Source organism: Cervus canadensis, chromosome 27 (genome assembly GCF_019320065.1).
Source record: "Cervus canadensis isolate Bull #8, Minnesota chromosome 27, ASM1932006v1, whole genome shotgun sequence".
Taxonomy (NCBI): domain Eukaryota; kingdom Metazoa; phylum Chordata; class Mammalia; order Artiodactyla; family Cervidae; genus Cervus; species Cervus canadensis.
The window spans coordinates 34,023,824-34,050,688 of record NC_057412.1 but is presented as its reverse complement, the minus strand read 5'-3'; the positions used below and the strand labels follow the sequence as shown (position 1 = coordinate 34,050,688).

The window sequence follows — 26,865 nt, the reverse complement described above, 5'->3', positions numbered from 1 at the left end:
TATACCAGGTAATATTTTAAGCACTTTCTAAACATCAATTAACTTAATCAATGTAAAAACCACATGGAGTCATGCATAGTGATCTTTCCCAGTTTTCAGATAGGGAAACTAAGACACTGAAGATTGAAGTGGCTTGTCCAGGTCATCCTATTGTGTGTCAATTTACTCCAGGGTCCTTGCTCTTAACACCTACACTGCGCCTCAAAAGGTAATGTTTATATTTACTTATTTTTAAGCTTTGGAAAAAATCTATACTAAAATAGTAAGAGTGAATGGATTTAAAAAAAATCAAACTGTGCAATTCAAAGATTTTTATAAATGGAGGAGGGTATTAAAAAAAAGTCCTCTTTCTCTCTGTCTTCTTTTCATCTGATCTATCAATCAATGGAAATATAGCAGATATAAAAACTTGTTTGCGAAAGTCCTAAGAATCTCATTATTAAATGAGATTTCTTAAACCTCAGACACTGAAGCCTCATTAGAAGATCATGCATAACATGACCACAGCTCTATCTGTGGTAAATTTGGAATCACATTACAATTGTAGAACTTGTGGTTGGTTTTGCAAATTTACTTATCAGATAGGGTTAACTGCTAATTAAGAATGTGTGAGGTTAGACTGGTGTTCCAAACCATGCATTAATATAATACATATTTATCTAACAGTGTTCTGCACCTGCTGCTCCTCAATATGCCTAGTTTGTAACACACTATATAATAAATATTTGATTTTTATAGTTCTGTGATTTGTGATCTCTCTTGTTAAAGCAAATATTCATTTTGGTGTTGTTAATGCCAGTAACTGTTTAAAGTTTGAAAAAACTCAATCTACAATCATTTCAAAATGGGGAACTTTCTTTGTGCCACTTAAAATTTATAAAAATATTTAGAACTTCAAATTTTAAATTGTAATTACATTTTATTATTGTGTCATCTAAAATTTTAAATTTGTTTTAAACGTCTTCACATGTACTTCCACAGTATTTTGCATCACCTTGTTTTTATGTCCTCAAAGGGTGATTTTTCCATGTTCATTCCATCACAGGAAGATTAGGCGAGGTCTAATGTACAGACTCCACATCTGAGACTTGAATACCCTTCGCTATCCAAGGGGTATTGGTTCCAGGACCTTTTATAGGTACCAAAATTTAAGGATGCTAAAGTCCCTTATATAAATTGGTGTAGTATTTGCATATAAATTAAATACATCCTGCCTTATACATTGAAGCATCTCTAGATTACTAATAATACATAATAAAAATTAATGCAATGTAAATAGCTGCTGGATTGCCATAAATCAAAGTTGTGCTTTTTGGAATTTTCTGGAATTTTTTTGGTATATATATATATATATATAAAATATTAAAATTTATTGAAGTACAGTCTAGTGATTTATAATGCTGTATTAATTAATTTCTGCTGTACAACAAAGTGACAGTTATACATATATATCCTATTTCAAATTCTTTCCTATTCTATTTTCAAATTCTTTCCTATTCTATTCCACTATGGTTTATCACAGGATATTAAATATTGCTGCTATTATTTTTCAGTTGCTCAGTCTTGTCCAATTTTTTGTGATCCCATGGACTGCAGCAGGCCAGGCTTCCCTGTCCATCACCATTCCCGGAGCTTGCTCAAGCTCATGTCCACTGAGTTGGTGATGTCATCCAACCATCTCATCCTTTGTCATCCCCTTCTCCTTCTGCCTTCAATCTTTCCCAGAATCAGGGTCTTTTTCAATGAGTTGGTTCTTCCCATAAGCTGGCCAAAATATTGGAGCTTCAGCATCAATCCTTCCAATGAATATTCAGGGTTGAATTCCTTTAGGATTGACTGGTTTGATCTTGTAGTCCATGGGACTCTCAAGAGTCTTCTCCAACACCACAGTTCAAAGGCATCAGTTCTTTGGCACTCAGCCTTTTTTATTGTCCCACCGTCACATACATACATGACTACTAGAAAAACCATAGCTTTGACTATATGGAACTTAGTAGGCAAAGTAATGTCTCTGCTTTTTAATTCACTGTCTAGCTTTCTTATTGCTTTTCTTCCAAAGAGCGTCTTTAATGTCATGGCTGCAGTCACTGTCCACAGTGACTTTGGCACACAAGAAAATAAAGTCTGTCTCTGCTTCCATTTTTTCCCCATCTATTTGCCATGAAGTAATGGGACCAGATGCCATGATCTTTGTTTTTTAAATGTTGAGTTTTAAGCCAGCATTTTACTTCCTTGTTCACCTTCAGCAAGAGGCTCTTTAATTCCTCTTTGCTTTCTGCCATAAGGGTGGTGTCATCTGCATATCTGAGGTTATTGATATTTCTCCCTTCAATCTTGATTCCAGTTTGTGCTTCAGCAAACTTGGCATTTCTCATGATGTACTCTGCATGTAAGTTAAATAAGCAGGGTGACAGTATACAACCTTGACGTACTCCTTTCCCAATTTGGAACCAGTCCATTGTTCCATGCCTGGTTCTAACTATTGTTTCTTGACCTGCATACAGATTTTGCAGGAGGCAGGTAAGGTGGACTGGTATTCCCATCTCTTAAAAAATTTTCCACAGTTGTTGTGGTCCACATTGTCAAAGGCTTTAGTGTAGTCAATGACGCAGAAGTAGATTTTTTTCTGGAATTCTCTTGTTTTTTCAGTGATCCAATGCATGTTGGTAATTTGATCTCTGATCCTCTGCCTTTTGTAAATCCAGTTTGAATATCTGGAAGTTCTCGGTTCACATATTGTTGAAGCTTGAGGGATTTTGAGCATTACTTGATAGCATGTGAAATAATTATAATTGTGTGGTAGTTTGAACATTCTTTGGCATTGCCCTTCCTTGGGATTGGAATGAAGACTGATCTTTTCCAGTCCTATGGCCACTGCTGAGTTTTTCAAATTTGCTGGCATATTGAGTGCAGCACTTTAACAGCATCATCTGCTAGGTTTTAAAGTAACTCAGCTGGAATTCCATCACCTCCACTAACTTTGCTAGCAATATTGCTTCCTAAGGCCCACTTAACTTCACACTCTAGGATGTCTGGCTCTGTGTGAGTGACCACACCACTGTGGTTATCTGAGTCATTAAGATCTTTTTTTGTATATTTCTTCTGGGTGTTCTTGTGACCTCTTCTCAATATCTTCTGCTTCTGTTAGGTCCACACTGTTTCTGTCCTTTATTGGGCCTATCTTTGCATGAAATGCTCCCTTGGTATCTCTAATTTTCTTGAAGAGATCTCTAGTGTTTCCCATTCTATTGTTTTCATCTTTTCCTTTGCATTGTTCACTGAGGAAGGCTTTCTTATCTCTTCTTGCTCTTCTCTCGAACCCTGCATTCAAATGGATATATCTTTCCTTTTCTCCTTTGCCTTTAGCTTCTCTTCTTTCCTCAGCCATTTGTAAGTCCTCCTCAGACAGCCACTGTGTCTTTTTGCATTTCTTTTCTTGGGGATGGGGATGGCCTCCTGTACAATGTCACGAACCTCAGCCCATAGTTCTTCTGGCACTGTGTCTATCAGACCTAATCCCTTGAATCAGTTTGTCACTTTCACTATATAATCATAAGGGATTTGATTTAGTTTATACCTGAATGGCTTATTGGTTTTCCCTACGTTCTTCAATTTAAGTCTGAATTTTGCAACTAGGAGTCATGACTGAGCCACAGTCAGCTCCTGGTCTTGCTTTTGCTGACTGTACAGAGGTTTCCCATTTTTGGCTGCATAGAATGTAATCAATCTGGTTTCAGTATCGACCATCTGGTGATACCCATGTGTAGAGTCATCTCTTGTGTTTTTGGAAGAGGGTATTTGCTATGACCAGTGCATTTTCTTGGCAAAACTCTGTTAGCCTTGGTCCTGCTTCATTTTGTACTCCAAGGCCAAACTCGCCTGTTATTCCAGATATCCCTTGACTTTCTACTTGTGTAAATTTTTGATCCAAGGTTGTTTGGATCTGTGAATGTGACACCCATAGATCTTGAGGGCCAACTGTGTCAATTTATGTTTTTGAGGATGGCAGCACCCCTCTGAGTAGAGGAATGGTCATGTTTCAGCTGTGAGCTCATAAATTCTAACACTAAGTTCTCATACCTTGCAGAAGGTAGAGCTAGTTATTATAAGTAGCATTTCTAATTGTCTGACAAAAAGTGTGCCATAAAATATCTATTTTATCATGTTAGGTTAAACAGCTTTTATTTTTTGTTAATCTTGAATATTTCTATGAAACATGAAATTTGGGCATAAAATACTACCATACCAATAACAATGTAATTTTATATCATGAATCAAATATTTACAAAATAGGAAATATAGATACAGAGAGAAAAGGCACTTTGGAACTGTCAAAAGAGATTACTGGGTTTCATTTCAATTGTATGCTGGGCATTGTCAGACTCTTCCTTGATAATCTGTTTCTAAGGAGTGTTCATCTTTGATTGTCTTTCTAGCCTGTTTTACAACTGTGAAATTAATTCTAAGTAAAAAACTAAGAATAGTTATATACAGTATATAATTTTTCTCATTACAATTAGAATGATTCATCAACTAGAGATATGACTGATTTATGTTAGAAAAGATGATCTCAGTCATTATATTTATTGCCCTATAGTATATTAACCAAATTTGGATTAACCAATTTATGTAAGTTTTCCTAATGGTCTACACTCATACACACAGACACAAACATACAAGTATGTATGTATATGTGTATATGTATTTGTTCTTCATATTTCCCTTTAAATCTTTTTAATTTGTTACTAGTTTCTTCATTAATAAGGTAAATAAAATCTTTAATCTGTGTTCATTTTAATTAATATTGTAGCCATGATTTTATCTTTTGAAAATTATATTTTAGTTGAGGTTTTTTCTAATATGAAGCAAATGCATTTGAAGAAAAGCAGAATGCTATTGGGAAAATGTTTGCCAATTTTATAAATTTAGAGTCAGACACACAGGACTATCCAAATTACCTGTGAATCTGAATGAGGTGATGAATGAAGTTTAGATATCCTTCATCTCCAAATGATACTAGATCCATGAGGATTAGAACAATATTAAGTTCTTCATGGATCATCAAGTTTCTTTTTTTATAGTTCATTGAGTCATACAATGAACCTGGAGTATCTGGATTAAGAGGTACTTTAATACTGAAGTTAACTTTAATAGTAAAGTTAAAATATTGCCATATTATGTAATGTTCCTCAAAGAAATTTATGTCCAATAGAAGATTAGAAGCATTCCAAGCACTAGAATATATTCCATTTGTAAAAGAGAAAAAAAAAGATATACACTTACACAAGCACAAGTATACATATACAATGCTATGCAAAATTATTAAATGTTCCCCAAGCAATAGTGAAGGACAGGGGAACCTGGCATGCAGCAGTCCATGGGATAGCAAAGAGTCAGACATAACTTAACGACTGAACAAGAAGAAGAAGCAGTATACTTTCAATGTATCACATATTTAACTAAAACTCAGAGTGAGAATGAATTATCAGACATCTTTGCAACAGCCCTTCCCTCATACACTATATTGAAGAAAATACGTACAGTCTGGACTAGTTTCAAACTCAAACTTGCGACTGTTGGTCCCATATCCAGCTGCGGTCCGGGCTCGGATTTGGAATACATATGTAGTATCAGGCTTGAGGCTACTGATGGTAACATTAGTGCCTCGTGCCCTGAGAATCGTATAACTTGTTTCTTGTTCCTGCTTTGAGGTAAGAAAAATCATGTTAAAACCGAATCTTCCTAGTCATGTCAGAAGGTAAAAAAGCTGAACCCCTCTAAACCAGTTCTTTTAGATTTAACACAACTCGTATGATGGATAAGAGATGACAATTGTTTAACTCTCTGAATGTAATAGAGGCATTTTTAAGCTAAAAATATTTATAGAATGTCCCATTTTTGATAAAATAATCTGTTCCCTGCAAATAATGCAGAAAAAAATTAGTCTTCATTTCTGCCAGTTAATGAATATGTGGCTGAAAATAAGTTATCTTCAAAGCCAAAGCTGAATGAAAGCTTCAGTCTAATTTTAAAAATAAACTTTCAAAGAGGAAAATATCCCCTGAATTAAGCTTAACAGGCATGTCCTACTGATTCTCAGAAAATATTTCTAGTAACTGTAAACTATTAAACTTAAAAAGGTCCAAGTTTTATGCACAATTCTACATTAATAACTTCCTTGGTATCAACTATATTTGCAATGTGTTTAATATAAGTCACTGTGGTTTAGTAGAGATGAAATTCTTCAGATAAATGTCTAGAAATATTTCCCCAAAGAATTCACATTGTACATTGAGAGGTTCACATTGCACATTAATTGTAAAGACTTTTTGTGTCAAGCCTTGTTTATGAAAATTGACTTTACATAGAATTGTGTTTTTCCTTTAACATATGGTAGTATATAAGTACCTAAGTTCAAGTAATAGTGGAATGTGCCTGGCATCTGGGGTGGGGCCTGGAATGGGTGATATAGAACAAGGTATATCCTCAACCCAAACTATACAGAATATTACGGAAAAAAAAAGTCATGCATTACATATACTTTTTAGCTAAAGACGCTGATTATGTATCAGATAGCATTTGAGTTAGTATACTAAATAATGAAGAAGGCTGAATGTATTTACTTTACAGAAATCATTATTTTATGTGTTAAAAAATTTATTAAGCATATATCTACAACATGGTTGTGTTCATCATCGTTAATGAACTAAATAGTCAAGAACTTGACTAGTCAAGACTAGTGTAAATCTTAGTGAAACATTCAAAATATTTCTAAGTATCATATATATTTGGAAAAAATTTTTATTTTAAAATTTATGAACATTTGCTATAAATATTTATATAAAGTATATTTAAAATAATATTACACATAAGTATACATTGACTTTAAAATGCTTAGACAATAAAAATAGATTCAGTTACTTTTTCCTGTGCTACTTAATATTGTTTCAAAATATTGTTTTATGCTTTCTTTGAAATAAGTTCAGAAAATGTTTTATGTTTGTAAAAGATATGAATGTAGGTTAGTAGTATTTTTGAATCAGCTCTACAGAAGAGTTGGGTGTTCCCTGGTTCTGCTGTCCAGTCTGAACTAAGGTACACGATTAATTACCTGTTTATTTTGTTGTATCATCTATAAATCATGGATTCTTATATTTGTTATCTTGTCACATTTTAAAAAATAGAAGATTATGATCAAATGGGTATTTGATAGTACCACAGTGAATCACCAAATCTAGGAGGTAATTTATTCATACTATGATTTTGGCACAATGAGGTTTATTAGGTCGCGCTTTCTCTCAATCAAAGAGACATATCCTTTTTCCTATAGGGGGCAGTATGAAAAAAATGGCATCATACTTGTCAAATACTTTAACTTCAATAAACAGCATAACTACATAGTGCAGAGAAATGCTTGTACATTAGATTTTTTTTTTTTGCATAACTGAGCATACCACTAATTCTCACATCTCTTAATGATCCATTTTCATTTAGAGGAAGATATGCAATACAGGGGAAAACATATTACATGAGGAGTGATGGCTGTCAGAATTCAAAACAGAGAACTAATGTTTATTAGCAGTGAGGCTGTGAGAAATTCAAATGTCACTGACTCTCAGTTTTTGTAATTGTAAAAGAGCCTATTTACTCACTGTCATCAGATTATCAAACAACTCAAAATAATGCATGTAGAAGTGTTCTGTAAATAGAAGCTATCAATACACAATTCATTTTAAAATACTTTGTAAACTGCAGCAGATAAATGAATATGTTGTGTTAATATTAGTAGCTGTGAAACCACCCAGCTCTATTGATAAGGTTTGAATACATCTTGTTTTCAAACCTCACCATGATTTATAACCAGGGAGAAATAAGTGGTACTTAGAGTGATGAAATATCATGGCCTGAATTATCCTTACAAATAATCATGTACCTATTTTTTATAATTGTATTACCGAACACAATTTTATAATGTGAGGCACACATACTCCCATCTTCTAATCTCCTTGTACAAAGTAAAGAAAGCTTTAATCATCAACTCAATAATATAATGGTTTTGTTATCAGTTCAACATTCCTATCTGTATTGAGTAAAATTCATGTGAGTGTGAAGGTCAGGAAATGATGCTTAATGCAATGAACTTAGGAATAGTTCATCAATAGATAAAGGAATTGCTATATAATGGTTGTTTAGAACAGGGGTCTCCTGTGGAAGACACAAATGTCATCTCTAATATCATAACTAGATGGCTTACATTCGATGGTAACATCTTTGCTATGGCTTATTGCTGTTGAATGGGGGATATCCAATACAATAATTTCTAAACCCTCCTCTACCTATAAATCAGAGGAAGCACATGACCAGAGTTTTAAAGAGAGCTCTTTGACTAGCAAGCAGTGTCATTCGTTTCTTTGCAAGAGTATACTCATGAGAAAATAACCTCTTTCCTGACACAACTCAACTCTTTTAACATTATCTCCCCCCACCTTTTCGTAGTATTTGACCTCATAGTCCAATATGATCCCATTAGGGTGTTCAGGTTCTTGCCAGGATAAAGAAATGCTGTTTCTGGATGTCCGATCTTTCTTAATCGTCATGACGGGTGATGGAGCTGTAAAGAGAGGATGGGAGGGTTTGATGGGAGAAGGAAAATTAATTGGATTGGGAAGGGCAGTAAAGAAGAGCAGAGAGGGAAGGGGACAAGCAAATGGAGCCTATCATTGTTCTAATCTTGGCAAGAAAGCACTATTTCCATTTCAAAGGCTCTTGAGTATTAATCTGGCCCCATATCAAGCCTCAGCAGCTGGATTATAGCCCTGGTACATACAGGCCTATGGAAAATGAGCTGAGATTTTCAGCTGCTGGTGGACTAGTGGCAAGTGAGCAGATGTTTTCAATCTGCTACTATAATGTAAGCAATGAAATATATTTGATATATTAAAAAAGAAAAAAAAACATTAGGACTACCTATTTGTTATAATGTTGCAAAGTTATGAATGCCAGAGTCTTCAGCTCATTGATAACATTTTCATATACAACTCTGTAAGAGGACTGGAATCCATTATGCACAAGGAGTCCCATGGTATCCATAGGTAATAATAATATTTAGTGTATTGTAAAATAGATAGGATTTAGGACATAGTAAAATGGATCTTGACTTCTGACAAAAAAGCTCTCATGAATAAAAATACATATACCAGGAAACAATAATCTCTACTTTTACATTTCCATTTCTTAAAAAATATGTTTAGTAAGAAGTACTGAGGAAGTGGGTGCTCTTTGTGTCATGATTCTCTAGATATATTTTGAGGCTCTTATTGGGTGGTGACTCTGTTATCTTTTTCCAATGCATTATCAAAAATATAAATATGAATAAAAAACATCTGTCTGGATCAGATATCACAGGGTCACCATATTTTCTAATGGAAGATTAAATATGCTTTAAGTGATATCATACTTCAAATCCTTCCATTAGAAAGAAAAATGCATACTATCCATCAATGCACTCTGGGTTTCAAATCTCAGTCTTGGTACCCTGGCCAACCAAAATCCTCATTGTGAAGTTCAGCGGCATTCTTCCCTAATGGAATTCAGTAAAATAAATTACAAACATGAAACAAACAAAAATCAAGAGTTCTCAGGAACATTAACTGTTGAATTGCTTTCATTACTAAAGGACATATTTTTTATAGATTTTTCTCAAATCAAGGATTATTAGAACTCCATGTATTTGCATTTCCTATAAGAGCTAGCAATAGGTGTTTCCTATATGCGGATTTGCTGTTTCTATGATTATCAACTATCATTATTATTATTAACATTATTATGATTATCTTGCCAGCTTTTGCATCCAAACTGTCATCCAAATTATTCCTGTCTATAAATGCCTTTCATTTTATTCTTCACTTAAAAATAGAGCTTTCATTAAACTTGCCTTGTGACACTTCTTTACAAAGGGTAAACTTAAACAAAGCATTTATTACAGCAAATTTTCCATCTTCGTATTTCTACTATATGCAATATCTTATGTATTTTTGTAATTAAAGTCTCATTATTTTAATGGCCAGGGTATGATCACATAATTTTTTTCCAAAATAAAATATAAGTGCTGCTTTTATAATGGAAAAGTAAAATCATTTCTTCTATCACATTTCCCTCCCATTAACAATTAACATACTTTCACGTGGCCTTCCCTGGGGGCTCAGTTGGTAGAGAATCTGCCTGCAATACAGGAGATGCGGGTTGGATCTGTGGGTCAGGAAGATCCCCTGGAGAAGGGCATGGCAACCCACTCCAGTATTCTTGGTGGAGATTCCCATGGACAGAACTCTATGGCTGGCTACAGTCCATAGAGTTGCAAAAACTTATACACTACTCAAGCCACTGAGCAGGCATGCACGCACGCATACTTTCATGTAACTGATATCATTTACCTTTTATGTTTGCCTTTTGTCTATTCAATATTATTTTATTTTTCAAACTTGCCTCATAATACCCCCAGCCCTAACACTGAGGCAGTTTGCTGCTCTGAAATTGATTTACGCTAAGGATAAGTTATTTTACACATATTTAGTTGAAATTTTATAAACTTATTCAAAATTTATAATCATGTCACTAAGTTAGAAATAAATAGCAGGTATGTTAAATTTTTAACAATTAATTTCTTTTTATTTACTCTAATATTTAGAAAAAAACAATTTATTATTTTATCATTACTAGAATAATTTCAGTCCCAATATCGTTGCTAATAATTTGGCTTTTTTTTGGTACCAAAAAATGGAGAAATTTCAACAAGTTTCCTCCTGAAGTAAATCCATTAATTGAATGACTTCTAATGCATGCTTACAGAGCATTTCAAAGAAGTTGAATGTTGGAACAGTATCCTATTAAACCATGGAGATCCTCCCTATTTAATTTCATATCACTTGAAACTGGTTTATTTTTCTTAACAGTTAAAATATATTTTCAAAGAAGTTTTGAAAATTACCAGGTATAGCATCTCTCCTTAAAAAAGAAGAAAGAGAAAATAATTTGTTTCTAAGAACAATTGTGAAGAGTATCAAATAAACTTTTTAGTGAATGCTTTCCAGGCTCTTTTGGGGATCTGCCTAAGTTTTACTGCTTCTGCACTGTGCAAGACTTTATAACTGTTGAAATTCTTCAAAGGTCTTTGAGCAAGCTGCAGGGCCCTGCTGGATTGTAATAAATAGCCTTTTGTAATTCCACACTTACTTAAGTAGAGGCAATTGCTCGAAGCTTGTGCCATCTCTAAGTTAAATGAACCCTTTCTGATTGCTGCTTTTAGGCCCCTGTTAAGTCATTTGTTCTGCTCTTTTAATACACACCCCTTGTGTTGGCTGCATTTCAGTAGTTTCAGAACAGTGCACCAGCTAAAATCCCATTACGCTTAGGTAATGCTCATCAATATTTTAATATTAATAAATAATTAACAAAAACTGTTTTTCTATCCCCTAATAAATAACTTTAAGACATAATAAAATATACTGTAGGAAGAGACAAATTCCATGAGCACGCCACTGTATCCATGCTTTCTAAATGGTTTTCTAGAACACTTTTAAATTCATGTCTTAAACTATAATTTACCCATACTTGCTCATGTGTTGTAATACAATTTGTAACATTAATGAGAAACAGTCATATGGATTACACTTCTTTTGTTAGTTTTCAGATATTGAAGAGTGATTTGTTCAAACTAATTTTCCAAATTCATCAGTTCAGTTCAGTTCAGTCACTCAGTCGTGTCGGACTCTTTGCAACCCCATGAACCGCAGCACACCAGGCCTCCCTGTCCATCACCAACTCCTGGAGTTTACCCAAACTCATGTCCATTGAGTCAGTGATGCCATCCAAGCATCTCATCCTCTGTCGTCCCCTTCTCCTCCTGCCTTCAATCTTTTCCAGCATCAGGGTCTTTTCAAATGAGTCAGCTCTTCACATCAGATGGCTAAAGTACTGGAGTTTTAGCTTCAGCATCAGTCCTTCCAATGAACACCCAGGACTGATCTCCTTTAGGATGGACTGGTTGGATCTCCTTGCAGTCCAAGGGACTCTCAAGAGTCTTCTCCAACACCACAGTTCAAAAGCATCAATTGTTTGGCGCTCAGCTTTCTTTATACTCCGACTCTCACATCCACACATGACCACTGGAAAAACCATAGCCTTGACTAGACAGACCTTTGTTGACAAAGTAATGTTTCTGGTTTTTAACATGCTGTCTAGGTTGGTCATAACTTTCCTTTCAAGGAGTAAGTGTCTTTTAATTTCATGGCTGCAATCACCATCTGCATTGATTTTAGAGCCCCCCAAAATAAAGTCAGCCACTGTTTCACTGTTTCCCCATCTATTTGCCATGAAGTGATGGGACCAGATGCCATGATCTTAGTTTTCTGAATGATGAGCTTAAGCCAACTTTTTCACTCTCCTCTTTCACTTTCATCAAGAGGCTCTTTAGTTCTTCTTCACTTTCTGCCATAAGTGTGGCATAAGAATTTCCAAATTCATAGAAATTCTTATTTTTCTATATAAAAGAACCACAGTACTCCCAGGTGGCTCAGTGGTAAAGAACCTGCCTGCCAATACAGGAGACTTAAGAGACATAGGTTCAATCCCTGGGTTGGGAAGATTGCTTGGAGTAGGAAATGGCAACCCACTCCAGTATTCTTGCCTGGAAAATCCCATAGAGAGAGGAGCCTGGGGGCTACAGTCCATGGAGTTGCAGAGAGTTGAATAAGACCAAGCAACTGAACACACTGCAATGTATATCATACTTTTGACTTATTTCCATTTCTGTTTTTTTTTTTTTTTCTTAACTTGTGATTTGAAAGAATGGTGGGTAATAATTGGATGAAAAAAAGTCTTCAGATTAGAGAAATGCTTGGAAGGAGAGTGAAAAGTTACCCAGGAGGATGAGGCAGCATAGACTTTTCCCTAGCAAAGTGCTGGTGTATAAGCTAAAACAGGAATCCTGATGAAACCTCCAACAGCCCAAGGTTCAGAGATTTATTCTGCTGACTTGCTTATATACCTTTAATGATATATAATTACAAGGATTCTCTTACTAATAGGAAGAAGTTGATAACAAAGTAGGCTGCTATGAAACAGGTCCAGGAATTTACACAGTGTAGTAAATGAATAGTTTTGTAGGGGAAAAAAAATGAAGAAATTGGTAAGAAGAAAAATTAAGACAGTAGAAAGGTAAAAATTTCCAGTAAGTCAATGACTTTTTAAAATAATGTCTTGGTTGTAACTTATATTTTTGTTGTGTTTGAGGGCGAGCAAATTTTCGATCCTTTGTTTTTGCTATTCTGGGTGTAATTGGATATATGTGCTCTTTGGAAAATAAAGAAAGGAGATATGATATACTTGGTTAAATTTATTTTTATGAAAAATTTATTTTATTTTTCAAAATAAAAATTTATTTTTAACTAAAACAAAGTAAAATTTATTTTTGACTGAAATATTTCTTTAAAGAATATAAATAAAAGAGAAAAATAGTGAAGGTTGGGAGGAAAGAAAAGACCAATAAGTCAAACAGTTAATCATCTTCCATGAAGTTTTTCTGAAGTTACTCTGTACCACTGAGAAGTTTTGAACACTGTGAATACTTAAAAATTTCTTAACATGTGGTGGTGTAGTGAACTTGCTCATGCTATTTCAATTCATTCTTTTAAAATGTTCTCAGGTCATGATATAAGACTCAACAGATTGTTCACCCCATATTATCCAGTAAAATGTGTTTTGTGAAAGCTAGTATCAAAATACTTTTCAATTTCTGTACTAAGGAGACATACCTTTCCGGGAACCAAGTATCAAAATACTTTTCAATTTCTGTACTAAGGAGACATACCTTTCTGGGAACCTTTCTGAATTATTCCCTGAGTATTTTCTTTCCTATTTGCAGGCCACTGTGACGGCCATGTCTTGAATCAGAGACATCAATGACTAGTCCAGAAGACAGACAGAGATGAGCAACCCTTAATAGTTCATAATTGAACATTAATTATTTATTCATAGAGGACTGGTAAGATTTTCTTTCAATATGAGCCTAACCTGAGCCATTGACTGTATCTAATGCAATAATAGAAACAAACAAACAAAATTACAACAGGGAAGCAAATATATTAGGCTAAGAAAGGATTCTTTGTAAAGAGATCTGGGTAGAGATGGGGCTTGAGTAATTGACAATTTGCATTTTAATCACACAACACTTGCACAGGTCAAGTATACTGACAGACATGGAAGGGCTTCATTATTTTAACTATGGTGTTTTTAAGCTACATTTACTACTATTCTGCAACTAAAATATGATCCATCCTTAGAATCAGGAAGTCAAAACTTCAAAATTCAATTCCTAAAGGATCTGGTTTGGTTCGTTTGTTTTTATTGGGACTTTCCTCTTTTTGGGTTTGGGAATTTCTAATGAACCTCTGAGGTATCTCTGTGGTTTAGAGATTGGACAAGTTAAAGTAATAACAAAAAAGGCTCAGTTTTTCTAAGTGAACCAAAGCTTTTAAAAATTATCTCCATGGGAAAATATCATGTAGTAAATGGTTGAAAGATTTTTCCTTTGAATCAGGCATGCTTTTAAACACATTACTCTCTTATTTTTTTGTACCATTCATTACAATGCCCACTTAAGAACATTTCCTTCTTAGTTTTTTCAGAAGTGAAATTTCTATTAAATCCAGAAACACTCTTGAGTTTGAATGAACATAATCATTCATAGCTTAATGTTTTCCATTTCACCACCCCTGTCGTGATTTTCCTAACTTGTTGTTCTCCGGAATTTCCTGTTTTGGTCCCAGGGCTCACCATTTTTACAGTCTAACCAGTTTGAATTTCAGTTATACTTCATCTATTCCCCCTCACCAATAACACTGCATGCCAGTCAGCTTCAGCATCAGAAAGCCGATAAATTTTCTCTCTACTCAGTTATTTTCCAACCTTGCTTCAGCTTAAACCTTTGCCATTTTTCATGTGCCCTGGATTCTGTGCTTTCATCTCAATATTGACAGAACTTCCTTCAATTTTCTATATATTTTTGATGATCTATCATTTATAGAGCAAATGAACCATTAAGCCCCCCTGCAAAATCTCATAATTTCAAAGCCATTTTCCTAAACTTAACTTAAAAAAATAAGCTTCAAAGGAAAGGTATAGCAATCTGAATTTTGAAGAATTTTATGTCAGAAAACTTTTAAGATCACACATTTGGGAAATTCTGGACTACCATAGGATATGTAGTTTGAAATAAATTACATTATTATTTAAGATTCCTCATTAAACTGTAATGATAAATATGTACCAGTTTTATCATTTATTGTTCTCCTTTCAAAGTAAAATTTTGAAGACAATACCTTTGGCCATCTGCCTACAGCTGCACTTGCCAATACCTTCCCTGTCTGAAACACTCTTTCTCTTCCCTTTTCCACTGGAAAAATCTCTTCTACTCATCATCTTTAGAAATCCATTGCTAATTTAATTCCCCCATAAAGCTTTTTCTGGGTCCCTTAGACAATAGTTAATCAGCTCCATCCTCTGTTCTGATATATAGTATAGTTGTTAATTCTCTTATTATTTAGCCAACCATATTGTGTTGCAATTATATCATTTGGTTATCTGCATGTCTTCCCATCAGATTATAGGTTCCTTAGAGTCTTTAGTGCCTAGCGTCACATTAAATGTGTATAAATCTAGTTATTCAGTTTGGTTAGCTTTGCAGTAAGATATACAATATACTTTGTGACTAGTTCCTTTGAAAGGTAATCCTATTTAGCTCCTGATTTAATATTAAAATAACAAAATTCAAATAAAAATGAAAATTATAGTATGTTAAACAGAGATACCTTTTCCTATAAAATTATCCCATCTATTTTCTATAGTAAAGAGAAATAAATTTTAAACTGAATCAATAGTGTTGGGATAAAAACATTCTAAAATGTATACATTGAAAGTAAATTTTGAGGCTCTCTCCACCTACATTTTGTTAATGGAGTATATAGAGGGGAAAATTCTATTAAATATTTTAGGCTTCTCCACTCTAAATGTCCAAAAGACTCTAAAATTTTAATTATTGAGTTTTGAATAACCCACAGTAGTTTTAGAGTGGAGGATGCAGTTAAAATATATAATCTCATTCCCATTTCAGCATGGAGCAATAAAAGAGAAAAAAACTGTATTAATAGAACAGTTTATTTCATAGGTGTTTATTGCGTGAATTCATTGAAAGATGCTGTTTTTGATTTTTTAAATTGATCTTTACATTTATTTTTTAACATCATGTTCTCCTTTTAGTACCATTCAATATCCTCATAGAATTGGATCAGTCTTCAATATGTTTTAAAAAATTGAGTTCTTCTTGTATTTCTCCTTTATTCTCACTACTATCACGGTCACCACACTCTGACACTTCTAGTCACCAAAGGTGTGGGTTCCCCTACACTAATCAATTCTGGTTTGGCTTCCTACAATCTGACTTGAGAAAGGAATGGCTACCCACTCCAGTATTCTTGCCTGGAGAATACCATGGACAGAGGAACCTGGTGGACCCCAGTCCATGGGATCGCACAGAATCGAACACAGCTGAGTGACTAACACTTCCACGTGAAGATGGTGTGATATTCCATGGGTTAAAAGCTGAGCCTCACAACACTGCTCCCCATCTCAGATGTCAATTATTATTAGAAGCTTTCCAGGTTACCCACAACTTCTGTATGACTTGCCTACAAACTGGGGGTTCCCATGACCCTCTGTGCTAGTTCAATTAATTTGTTAGAGTGACTCATAGAACTCAGGGAAACATATTTACCAGTTTATTAAAGAATATGGTAAAGAGTACAGAACAGTCAGGTGAAGAGACATTAGGCAAGGTCTGGGAAGGTCTTAAGTGCAGGAGCTTGCCTCTATGAGTTGGTGTGTGTTCACTGACCTGGAAGACCTAATAACCCCATGCTATTGGGATTTTTATGGAAGCTCTATCATGTCAGCATCATGGATCATTAACTCCAGTTTCAGTCCTTCTACCTTATTAAGGGAATTGGGTGGGCTGAAAATTTCAGGTGTCTAATAAAGGCTTGGTCTTTCTGGTGACCAGCCCTCCTCCAGAAGCCATTCAGGAGTCCATCTAGGGTCGCCTCATTAGAACAACACACTCCAATCACTCAAAAAATTGCAAGGGCTTCAGAGGCCTGTGTTAGGAACTGGGGTAGAAGACAAAAGGACAAAAGATATTCCTAGTACTCTTATCACTTAGGAAATTTTGAGTTTTAGGAGTTCTGTGCCAGAAACAGGAGACAGAGACTAATCAAAATATTTTCTATTATTTTACATATGTGATAAGACTTTGAAAATCTATGGGAGTAAGCATAGTTTTCATTATGAAAGAGGTTAATATTGATACATTGCTAATATAATGGCTTTTATTATCCATAAGTCTGAAATAAAAACATCATGTAGGTAGGAAGTAACAAAAATAAAGCAAATAAAGATTTCTTTTAAAATTGGTTGTCTTTGAAAAATGCAGTATACAGACAAATCTGTTATAAAACATTGAGATTCTGAGAGACATCATATACATTTATAGCATCAGTGCATTTTGGAAACAAAATAATGTCCTTTGGATTTGCTGAGATATTCTACAATATTTGTCTCCCTTAAAGTTCTTTGGAGAGCCTTGAATACTTTCAACATGTCTGCAGTCTCAGAGTTCAGTGAGCCCTAATGAAGGACATCACACACTGATGTACAAGACAATGAAAATGACAGGCGGTTTATTTATTTAAACATATGTGTGTTTGTGTGTGTGTGTGTGTGTTTAGCCTAAGGTTCTTTCTTTACATATATAATATGATGCTCGTGGAGGGTCTGATTGTCCTTTTATATGAGACAACTAAAATTCAATTACATTTAGGGCATTCTTTTTCTTCATCAATTATACAAAAAGCGTAAAATACTCTCAAAATTCCATGACAGACAGACCTTTAGCTATGTATATATTATTTTTAAATATGCAATATCCTTTACATTATTTCTGAAAATCCAAACCTCACACTTCTAATGCCTGAGCCTAAATTTAGAAAAATGCATTCCAGAGATAATATAAACAATCTACATTAAAAGGATAGAATCTTCCCTCCCAGAGAACTGCAAGTTGTCTGAGAAATTCCTCACTTCATGAGATTTCTAAATATCTTAAAATTTCCAGAAGATACAACTTGGCTTTGGGAGTAGCAATATGTCTTAATTCATATTTTTTTCAACTTTCTCCCTAGATACATTTTCTACTTATTTTATTTAGAAAATCTGCCTTAATGGGATTTTAATATCCCAAGTTCCTACCCAATGTAGGATTATAAGCGTGTTGTCTTAAAGCAGTGGCGTCTACAAAATAAAGACAATAGATGACTCCGAAGTTTGATGGGAACAGCTGTTAAATGTAGCTGATAGACATGTGGTGGTGGGAAAATGGTGATGGTACAAGGTAAAGCCCAGATGAATTAAGAGAACATTTCAGAAGAGAACTAGGCTAACCACACTGTGAGGCTGTGTTTGTTTTAAAGGACTGCTGAAGTTATAGGTCTGGTTCTGATTCAGAGTCCTTCAGGGATAGAGTTACTACATTTCAGCACAGGACACGCGTGCATGCTTATTCGCTCAGTCGTGTCCGACTCTTTGTAACCCCATGGACTTTAGCTTGCCAGGCTCCTCTTTCTATGGGATTCTCCAGGCAAGAATACTGGAGTGAGCTGCCATTCCCTTCTCCGGGGAATCTTCTTGCCCCAGGTGTCGAGCCCGGGTCTCCTCCCTGCAGGCGGATTCTTTATTGTCTGAGCCACCAGTGAAATACCCAGCATAGGATAGATGTGACTAAATCTGGACCGTGGTGATATTATCTCTGGAGTTTCTGACAAAGGGCCTGCTGTCTTCTAATTGTGAGCAGGAGTGGACAGATACAACCTTAACCCACGCTTAGAGCAAAAGAGCACTGCCATTTACCCAGCTTCCACTTTACAGAAAATGGCAAGAAAGCTAATCTGATGTCTACACTCTTGGATCTTGGGTTGCTTGTTTCATGTGTTCAAGCAGAATAGAAAGGAGGGAAAAATTTACAATACGCTATGTATTTAGAAATTAGAAAAATATATACTAGTTTTAAGTACATTAAACCTTTATTCACAAACTATAATTATAAAAGGAAACAGGTATTGATAAAAAATATTCTATATTTTCACAGGGGTAGGTGTGCTTGTTAGATGTCATTTCATTTTACTTACAGTTAATGCAATTTACTGTATATAAATGTTACCTTGATTTAAAAAGAAGTAAGATATATGATTTGTATAATTAGATCTTAGTATGGCATATTGTTAACTATATTTTTCTTTTTTTCCGTATTCTTGATGCTCCTGCATGGGCATGCAGACTGAGTTTAGGCTGCCTCTCCTAGGGTTAGCCAATTCTAGAAACAGCAGACTGGCCCAAGAGTATGCCTCTCATACTGCAAACTAATCAATCTAGTGTCTTCTGTATCTGGTTCTCAGGCTCTAGCAGGCAATATTCCTCTGCCCCAGTCATCCTAAGACCAGGTACCAGACAACCAGAGGAGGTCCTTATACCTCAGAGACTACTACTGAAATTACTCAGACTAGCCAGTCTTTAGTGTACTTGCCTTATCTTGCCTAGCCTTGCCTTTCTTTAAATACCACAAAAAAGGCTCTTGCCCCTGCATTTTCCCTGTTGCTTCTACTTCCTGACCAACTCTGGTGTGGTCCTGCATGGTGTGATATGTCCCCTTCTCCTGGGAGTTGTAAAGAGCAAACTACATTTTCAATAGCAATTATTTTATTAATCTGTTGGCCTCACCATACCTGAATTATAATAAAAAATTCAAGTCTATGCCCCAGCCACTAATGCCAAAGATCCTGAAGTTGAATGGCTCTATGAAGACTTACAAGACCTTCCAGAACTAACACCAAAAAAAAAAAAAAAAGAAGATGCCCTTTTCATCATAGGGGACTGGAATGAAAAGTAAGAAGTCAAGAGATACCTGGAGAAACAGGCAAGTTTGACATTGGAGTACAAAATGAAGCAAGGCAAAGGCAACAGAGTTTTGCAAAGAGTACTGGTCATAGCAAACATCCTCTTCCAATAACACAAGAGATGTCTCCACACATGAACATTACCAGATGGTCAACACTGAAATTGAATTGATTATATTCAGATTGATTATATTATATTGCCACTGGGGATGGAGAAGCTCTATACAGTCAACAAAAACAGACCAAGAGCTGACTGTAGCTCAGATCAAGAATTCCTTATTGCAAAATTCAGACTTAAATTGGAGATAGGACCACTAGTTCATTCAGGTATGACCTAAATCAAATCCCTTACAACTATACAGTGGAAGTGGCAAATTCATTCGAGGGATTAGATATGATAGACAGAGTGCCTGAAGAACTATGGATGAAGATTTATAACACTGTACAGGAGGCGGTAATCAAAACCATCCCCAAGGAAAAGAAATGCAAAAAATCAAAATGGTTGTCTGAGAAGGCCTTACAAATAGCAGAAACAGAAGGGAAGAAAAAGGCAAAGGAGAAAAGGAAAGATATGTCTATTTGAATGTAGAGTTCCAAAGAATAGCAAGGAAAGATAAGAAAATCTTCCTAAGTGATCAATGCAAAGAAATAGAGGAAAACAATAGAGTGGGAAAGACTAGAGATCTCTTCAAGAAAATTAGAGATAGCAAGGGAACATTTCATTCAAAGATGGGCACAGTAAAGGACAGAAATGGTGTGGACTTAACAGAAGCAGAAGATATTAAGAAGAGGTAATGAGAATACATAGAAGTACTCAAAACAGTTCTTCATGGCCCAGATAACCATGGTGCTGTGTTCACTCAACTAGACCCAGAAATCCTGGAATGTGAAGTCAAGAAGGCCTAGGAAATGTCGCTACAAACAAAGCTAGGGAACATGATGGAATTCAACTTGAACTATTTGAAATCCTAAAAGATGATGCTGTGAAAGTACCACACTCGATATGTCAGCAAATTTGGAAAACTCAGCAGTGGCCACAGGACTGGAAAAGGTCAGTTTTCATTCCAATCCCAAGGAAAAGCAAAGCCAAAGAATGCTCAAACTGCCGCACAGTTGCACTCATTTCACAGGCTAGCAAGGTATTGCTCAAAATTCTCCCACTAGATTTCAACAGTACATGAACCGAAAACTTCCAGAGGTATCAGCTGGATTTAGAAAAGGCAGAGGAAACAGATCAAATTGCCAACATCCATTGGATGATAGAAAATGCAACAGCAGTCCAGAAAAAAATCGGTTTTATAAACTATGCTAAAGCCTTTCTGTGGATCACAACAAACCGTGGATCTTCAAGAAATGGAAATACCACATTACCTGCATCCTGAGAAGCTTGCAGATCAAGAAGCAACAGTTAGAACCACACATGGAACAACGGACTGGTTCAAAATTGGGAAAGGAAAAAAGCTGTATATTGTCACCCTGCTTATTTAACTTATATGCAGTATATGTCATATAAAATGCCAGACTGGAATCAAGATTGGCAGGAGAAATATCAATAACCTCAGATACACAGATGACACCACCCTTATTGAAGAAAGTAAAGAGGAACTAAAGAGCCCCTTGATGAAAATGAAAGAGAACAGAGAAAATGCTGGCTTAAAACTGAACATTAAAAAAACGAAAATCATAGCATCTGGTCCCATCACTTCATGGCAAACAGAAGGGGAACAAGTGGAAATGCTGACAGACTTTATTTTCTTGGGCTCCAAAATCACTGCAGACAGTGACGGTAACCATAAAATTAAAAGACGCTTGCTCCTTGGAAGAAAAGCTATGACAAACCTAGATAAACCTAAACATATTAAACAGCACAGATATTACTTTGCTGACAAAAGTCCCTATAGTGAAAGCTATGGTTTTTCCAGTAGTCATGTATGGATATGAGAGCTGGACCATGAAGAAAGATGAGTGCCAAAGAATTGAGGCTTTAGAACTGTGGTGTTGGAGAAGACTCTTGAGAGTCCCTTGGAAAGTGAGGTGATCAAACCAGTCTATCCTAAAGGAAATCAACCCTGAATTTTCATTGTAAGACTGATGCTGAAGCCCTAAGACTATGGCCACCTGATGAGAAGAGCCAAGTCATTTAAAAAGACCTGATGCTGGGAAAGATTGAGGGCATGGGTAGAAGGGGATGACAGAGGATGATATGGTTGAATGGCATCATCAACTCAATGGGCATGAGTCTATAAGCAAAATCTGGGAGTTAGTGTAGGAAGCCTGGCATGCTGCAGCACATGTAGTCACAAAGAGCTGGGCATGACTGAGCAACTGAACAACAAGAACAACCTCATTGTAATTAACCACAGTAGTGGAATAGCATCTAGAATTTTTTTCAAACAGGTAAAAGGCATTTTCTTTATAGATAGGTAGTGAAGTATTTAAGGAAATGACTGGTGCACACACAGTCTTATAGTCATCATTTTTTCTTACTTTATTCAAATCCAGAAACCGCCATGATGCACTCTCTTTGATGTCTAACAAACATTCAGGTTTAAAACCTACCTATAGAAATTTTGATAAAACACATTTTTAATCTATTATGCTATTTAAGAGAGAGATACTTGTGCAATTATAGGCTTTCAATCTGTTGCATACCTGTGGATCTGTTCATTAAACCCATGATCTACATTGTTAGTTAGATATTAGATACTAAATCATAAGCTGACATCCTTGTTTGAACCTATTCCTAGCTGGTATCATTGACGCCCAAGGTAAATACTTCTGTTTATTCTTTGCTTGATCCTTTCATTTTTACAAGTAAGAAAAGAAAAGAAGATGAAGAAAATGTTACCACAACTGTGTCAGTCCAGAATTCTTCAAGGCATCACATATAAATCCTCTTGTAGTAGGATTAGTTGAGATATTAGCTATTAGTAATAAATAGCTAACTAACTGAGGTACTTAAATTTGAAACACATATACACACACAGACTAATGTATGCATGCGTTTGTGTAAAATCAAGTGAAGTCTTACAATAAACTCACTTGTATATGTTGAGTGAGAAATGGATTTACTCCTAAAGGAATGACGATGAGCAACCATTACTATACTTTTCATTGTTGTATGAATCAAGAATTTTTATAGTGCATTATCCCCCCGTAAATGTACACCATAGAAGTATATGTTGCATCTAAATAGTGTTGATCTTGTGTATGAAAGGAGAAAAACATGTTGAGAAATTCTGCTTAGCATATGGCGTGGGCAGGCCTGGCCCATATGGCTTATGTATGCCTAGCAATTCTACCCTGAGTGCAAAACAGACTAACTGATGCGGGGAGAGGGTTCCGTTTTAGAAATCACGTAGGTTGAACCCTTCCCTTAGGAAAAAAAATGCCCAAACCTCCCATCACAGGAAATCTGCAAAATTTGATCAAACATTTCATTTTGGAATTAGCTCAGAGCTATCCAGTTTACTAGCATATAGAAATATTCACTGAGTTGAAAAAATGGGAACAGGGAGCATTCCAGAAAAGAGAACCTTTTTGATGGATCACTATGTAGAATTTAAAGTATTTTGATACAGTAAAATCATCTTTCTGAGTAGCCCTACTTCCGTGTTACCTTTATGCTAGGAATTTATATATAATATAGATATGAACACAAAAGTCTTTATTAATTCAGAAGAAATCACCTAAAAATTTTGAAAGCAATAGGAAAAGGCTAAATACACTTGACAATTCCATGAAGCCCAATTTTCACTTCTGCATCATCCCAAACCCATGACCAATTAAAATTTAACAAATTAATTAATAAAAGAAGCTATGTTTACTGATTTTTTTCTATTTTAGCTGTCTCTAAGATGCAGGTAGGGAATATGCCAATTTGAGTATTTTTGCATATTTATACAAGCAAAATGCACATCAACAGAGACTTACAGAGTCTCCAAAAGCAATCATGCCTGCAAAATTTCCATTTTGGCTGTAAAATTGTCATTGTCCATGCTTGCACTCACTAAGACACTCCCCAATCTCTTTTTGTCCCAAACAAATTCCTTCCTTCTTGTCCTGTATCACTTAAGAAATGCAAACATTTAGTTGCGCTAAATAATATTTCATTTCTCACAGAGATTTTTAAAACTGGAAGCAGAAAACAAAGAGGAAATTCCCTAGAGGCAGGCTACCTGCTGCTAAATTTCCATGATGCCTGTGGTCTGACCTCTTTGGTTCCAGGCATACAATTAATTTATTTAAAGCATTTTTGTCAAATACCTTTTTAGCTAGCCATGAATTTCGGAGTAATGCTAATTCTCAAGTTCATCCAAATAAGGAAAGTGCATCAATACATACCTTTGCAATTACGCAAACTTCACATAATTGACCTTAGAACTCTGAGAGCTGGAGCAGATTAATTGTTACATGCACCATAAAACTTTAGCACATTAGAAAAAAAATAGCCTTAAGTTGTTCCATTGTTGGATTGCATAAGAAAAGCAAAAAAAATTATGCAGATACAAGTACACTTATTTCCTTTAAGATTCTGGCTTATATTTCAACGTTTATATTTAGGTTCCTGCATTTCTAATTCCCAATAGCTGACAAAAAATTATCTTTAGTTTATGCACTAGAGTTATCAGACAATGCTGCATAAAGTCCCGATTTTATGGGAGAGAAATTTTCTTTTAACTAAGGTGTGGAAACATTCTAAATATTTATTCTCAAGCTTGTAAACTGGACTTAACGTCATTTTGTGTTGATTAAAATTATATTTAAAAAGTGAGTTAAAAATGCAGAGATGAGATCATCATCGCTATTTATTGGAGGGAATAAAAATATTCTAAAATGGATTTATCGTGATAGTTGCATCACTAAGTAAAATTATTACAAATTATAGAACTGTATACTTGAAGTGAGTGGATTTCATGAGTTGTAAAATATATTCCAATAAAGTTATATAAAAAAAGAGTAACAGAAATATAAAGTAGTATACATTGCTGTTGAATAGAGAGGTGCTTAAATTAATTGTATGGTTTTGAATGATTTTGAACTTTTACTGTGTTCCATATATTTTATCAAATTTTTAGACTTGTTTGTTGAAAAAAAAAACCTGTATCAATTATTATACAGACAGGATAACTGGCCTGGTCTGTCAGTTTCTTCTGGAATTGAAAAACAATAAGCCAAGGATCATTGTTATTCACATTGCACAGTCTGTGGTTTAGCTTTAGAAACATGCTTTTCAAGTTAAATTTACTTCAAAATACATCTAGCTAGAAAAATATGAGGGAAAAATGCTAGAGGCAAAGTAAATTTGAGGTTGAGAAATCTGGCAGTCCATTCTCCAAATACAACTGAGTTTTCCTACCCCTGTTACATTCTAGGGTGACTCACAGTTGGTTTTCATATATGTGTTTATGGATTTATGTACACATCTTGCGTTCCCGAATGGCTAAAGTGTGGTACTTTTACTCTTTGTTAACCTTAGGAATAACTGACTGTCAAACTGACTTTGGGTTCTAATGGCCTGGTTTAATTCTCTGAAAGAGTATCCTGAAATAAGAATCCTCTAAGACCAGACGCTGGGTGCTAAACAATGTATATAATTTACAAGTAGGTACACGTGGAATGAATATTCCATTAACATTCGTGTTTATATGAAGCATTCAATGCATAGACAATTGCAAATTATCAATATAATGTCTGTGTTCTCTCCATTCATATATTTTTTAAAATGTACAGCAATAGGTTGAGAAGTACTTTGGGTAATTTACCACTAGTTTTCTTGTGAAATGGTGTATCATGAAATCAGATAAGAAAAAAAATCAACCCAAGTAAAACAAGTTTTGAACCAATGAACATATCCTTATTACAAAACTTGTAGCAATTAAGCTTACAATAAGGGAAGTAACTACAAGAAAGACAAACACTGAAGCAAACTTGTGAGAAAAAATTTCCAATACATTCCATGGAAAGTCAGCAGGGTTTTACAAGAAGCAATCAAGTGACTGTAGAAAGAAAACATGCAACCAAAGAATTTATTCAGTTAATATCTATAATTTAACAAAATAACATATGTTCAACATCAATTTTTGAAGACAAATTAAAAGGTTCTATGGACTACAAGTTGCTAACTAGAAACGTTCATTTAAGGAAATGACAAATCACATCGATGACAACTATCCCTAGAGTGGCTGTTGCAAAACCTGGCATCTAAATATTCGATGCCAACTTTATTGGTAACTTTGAAATCTTAAATCAACACCTCTTAATCCCAATATAGGTGGAAAATATGCAATATAGAGGAGAATATGCTTATATTATTAACTATAAATGTAAAATTATAAAAATTGGTGGATACAAATATTTTATTAAATTTGAACATGAATTCTTTTTTTTAATATAAATTTACTTATTTTAATTGGAGACTAATTACTTTACAATACTGTAGCGGTTTTGCCATACATTGACATGAATACTCCACGGGTATACATGTGTCCCCCATCCTGAAACCCCCTCCAACCTCCCTCCCCATCCCATCCCTCTGGGTCATCCCAGGGCACCAGCCCCGAGCACCCTGTCTCATGCATTGAACTTGGACTGGCGATTCGTTTCAGATATGATAATATACATCTTTCAATGCCATTCTCCCAAATCATCCCACCCTCGCTCTCACCCACAGAGTCCAAAAGACTGTTCTGTACATCTGTGTCTTTTTTGCTGTCTCACATATAGGGTTATCGTTACCATCTTTCTAAATTCCATATATATGCATTGGTATACTGTATTGGTGTTTTTCTTTCTGGCTTACTTCACT

At 35.0% G+C, this 26,865-nt stretch overlaps 1 protein-coding gene across 2 annotated transcripts in view; it reads right to left on the bottom strand.

Moving 5' to 3' along the window:
- The window catches only part of EPHA3 (EPH receptor A3), a 387,533-nt gene that overhangs the window by 70,025 nt on the left and 290,643 nt on the right, over nt 1-26,865 (bottom strand). Inside the window, exons 6-7 of one of the 2 annotated variants that reach the window (XM_043448655.1) lie at nt 8,487-8,611; nt 5,542-5,701 (exon numbers count right to left, since the gene is read on the bottom strand). In XM_043448655.1, the coding sequence (XP_043304590.1) occupies nt 5,542-5,701; nt 8,487-8,611 (285 nt within the window). Of the gene's footprint in view, nt 1-5,541; nt 5,705-8,486; nt 8,612-26,865 lie in introns of both variants that reach the window. The other variant, XM_043448654.1, reaches the window with a different exon arrangement.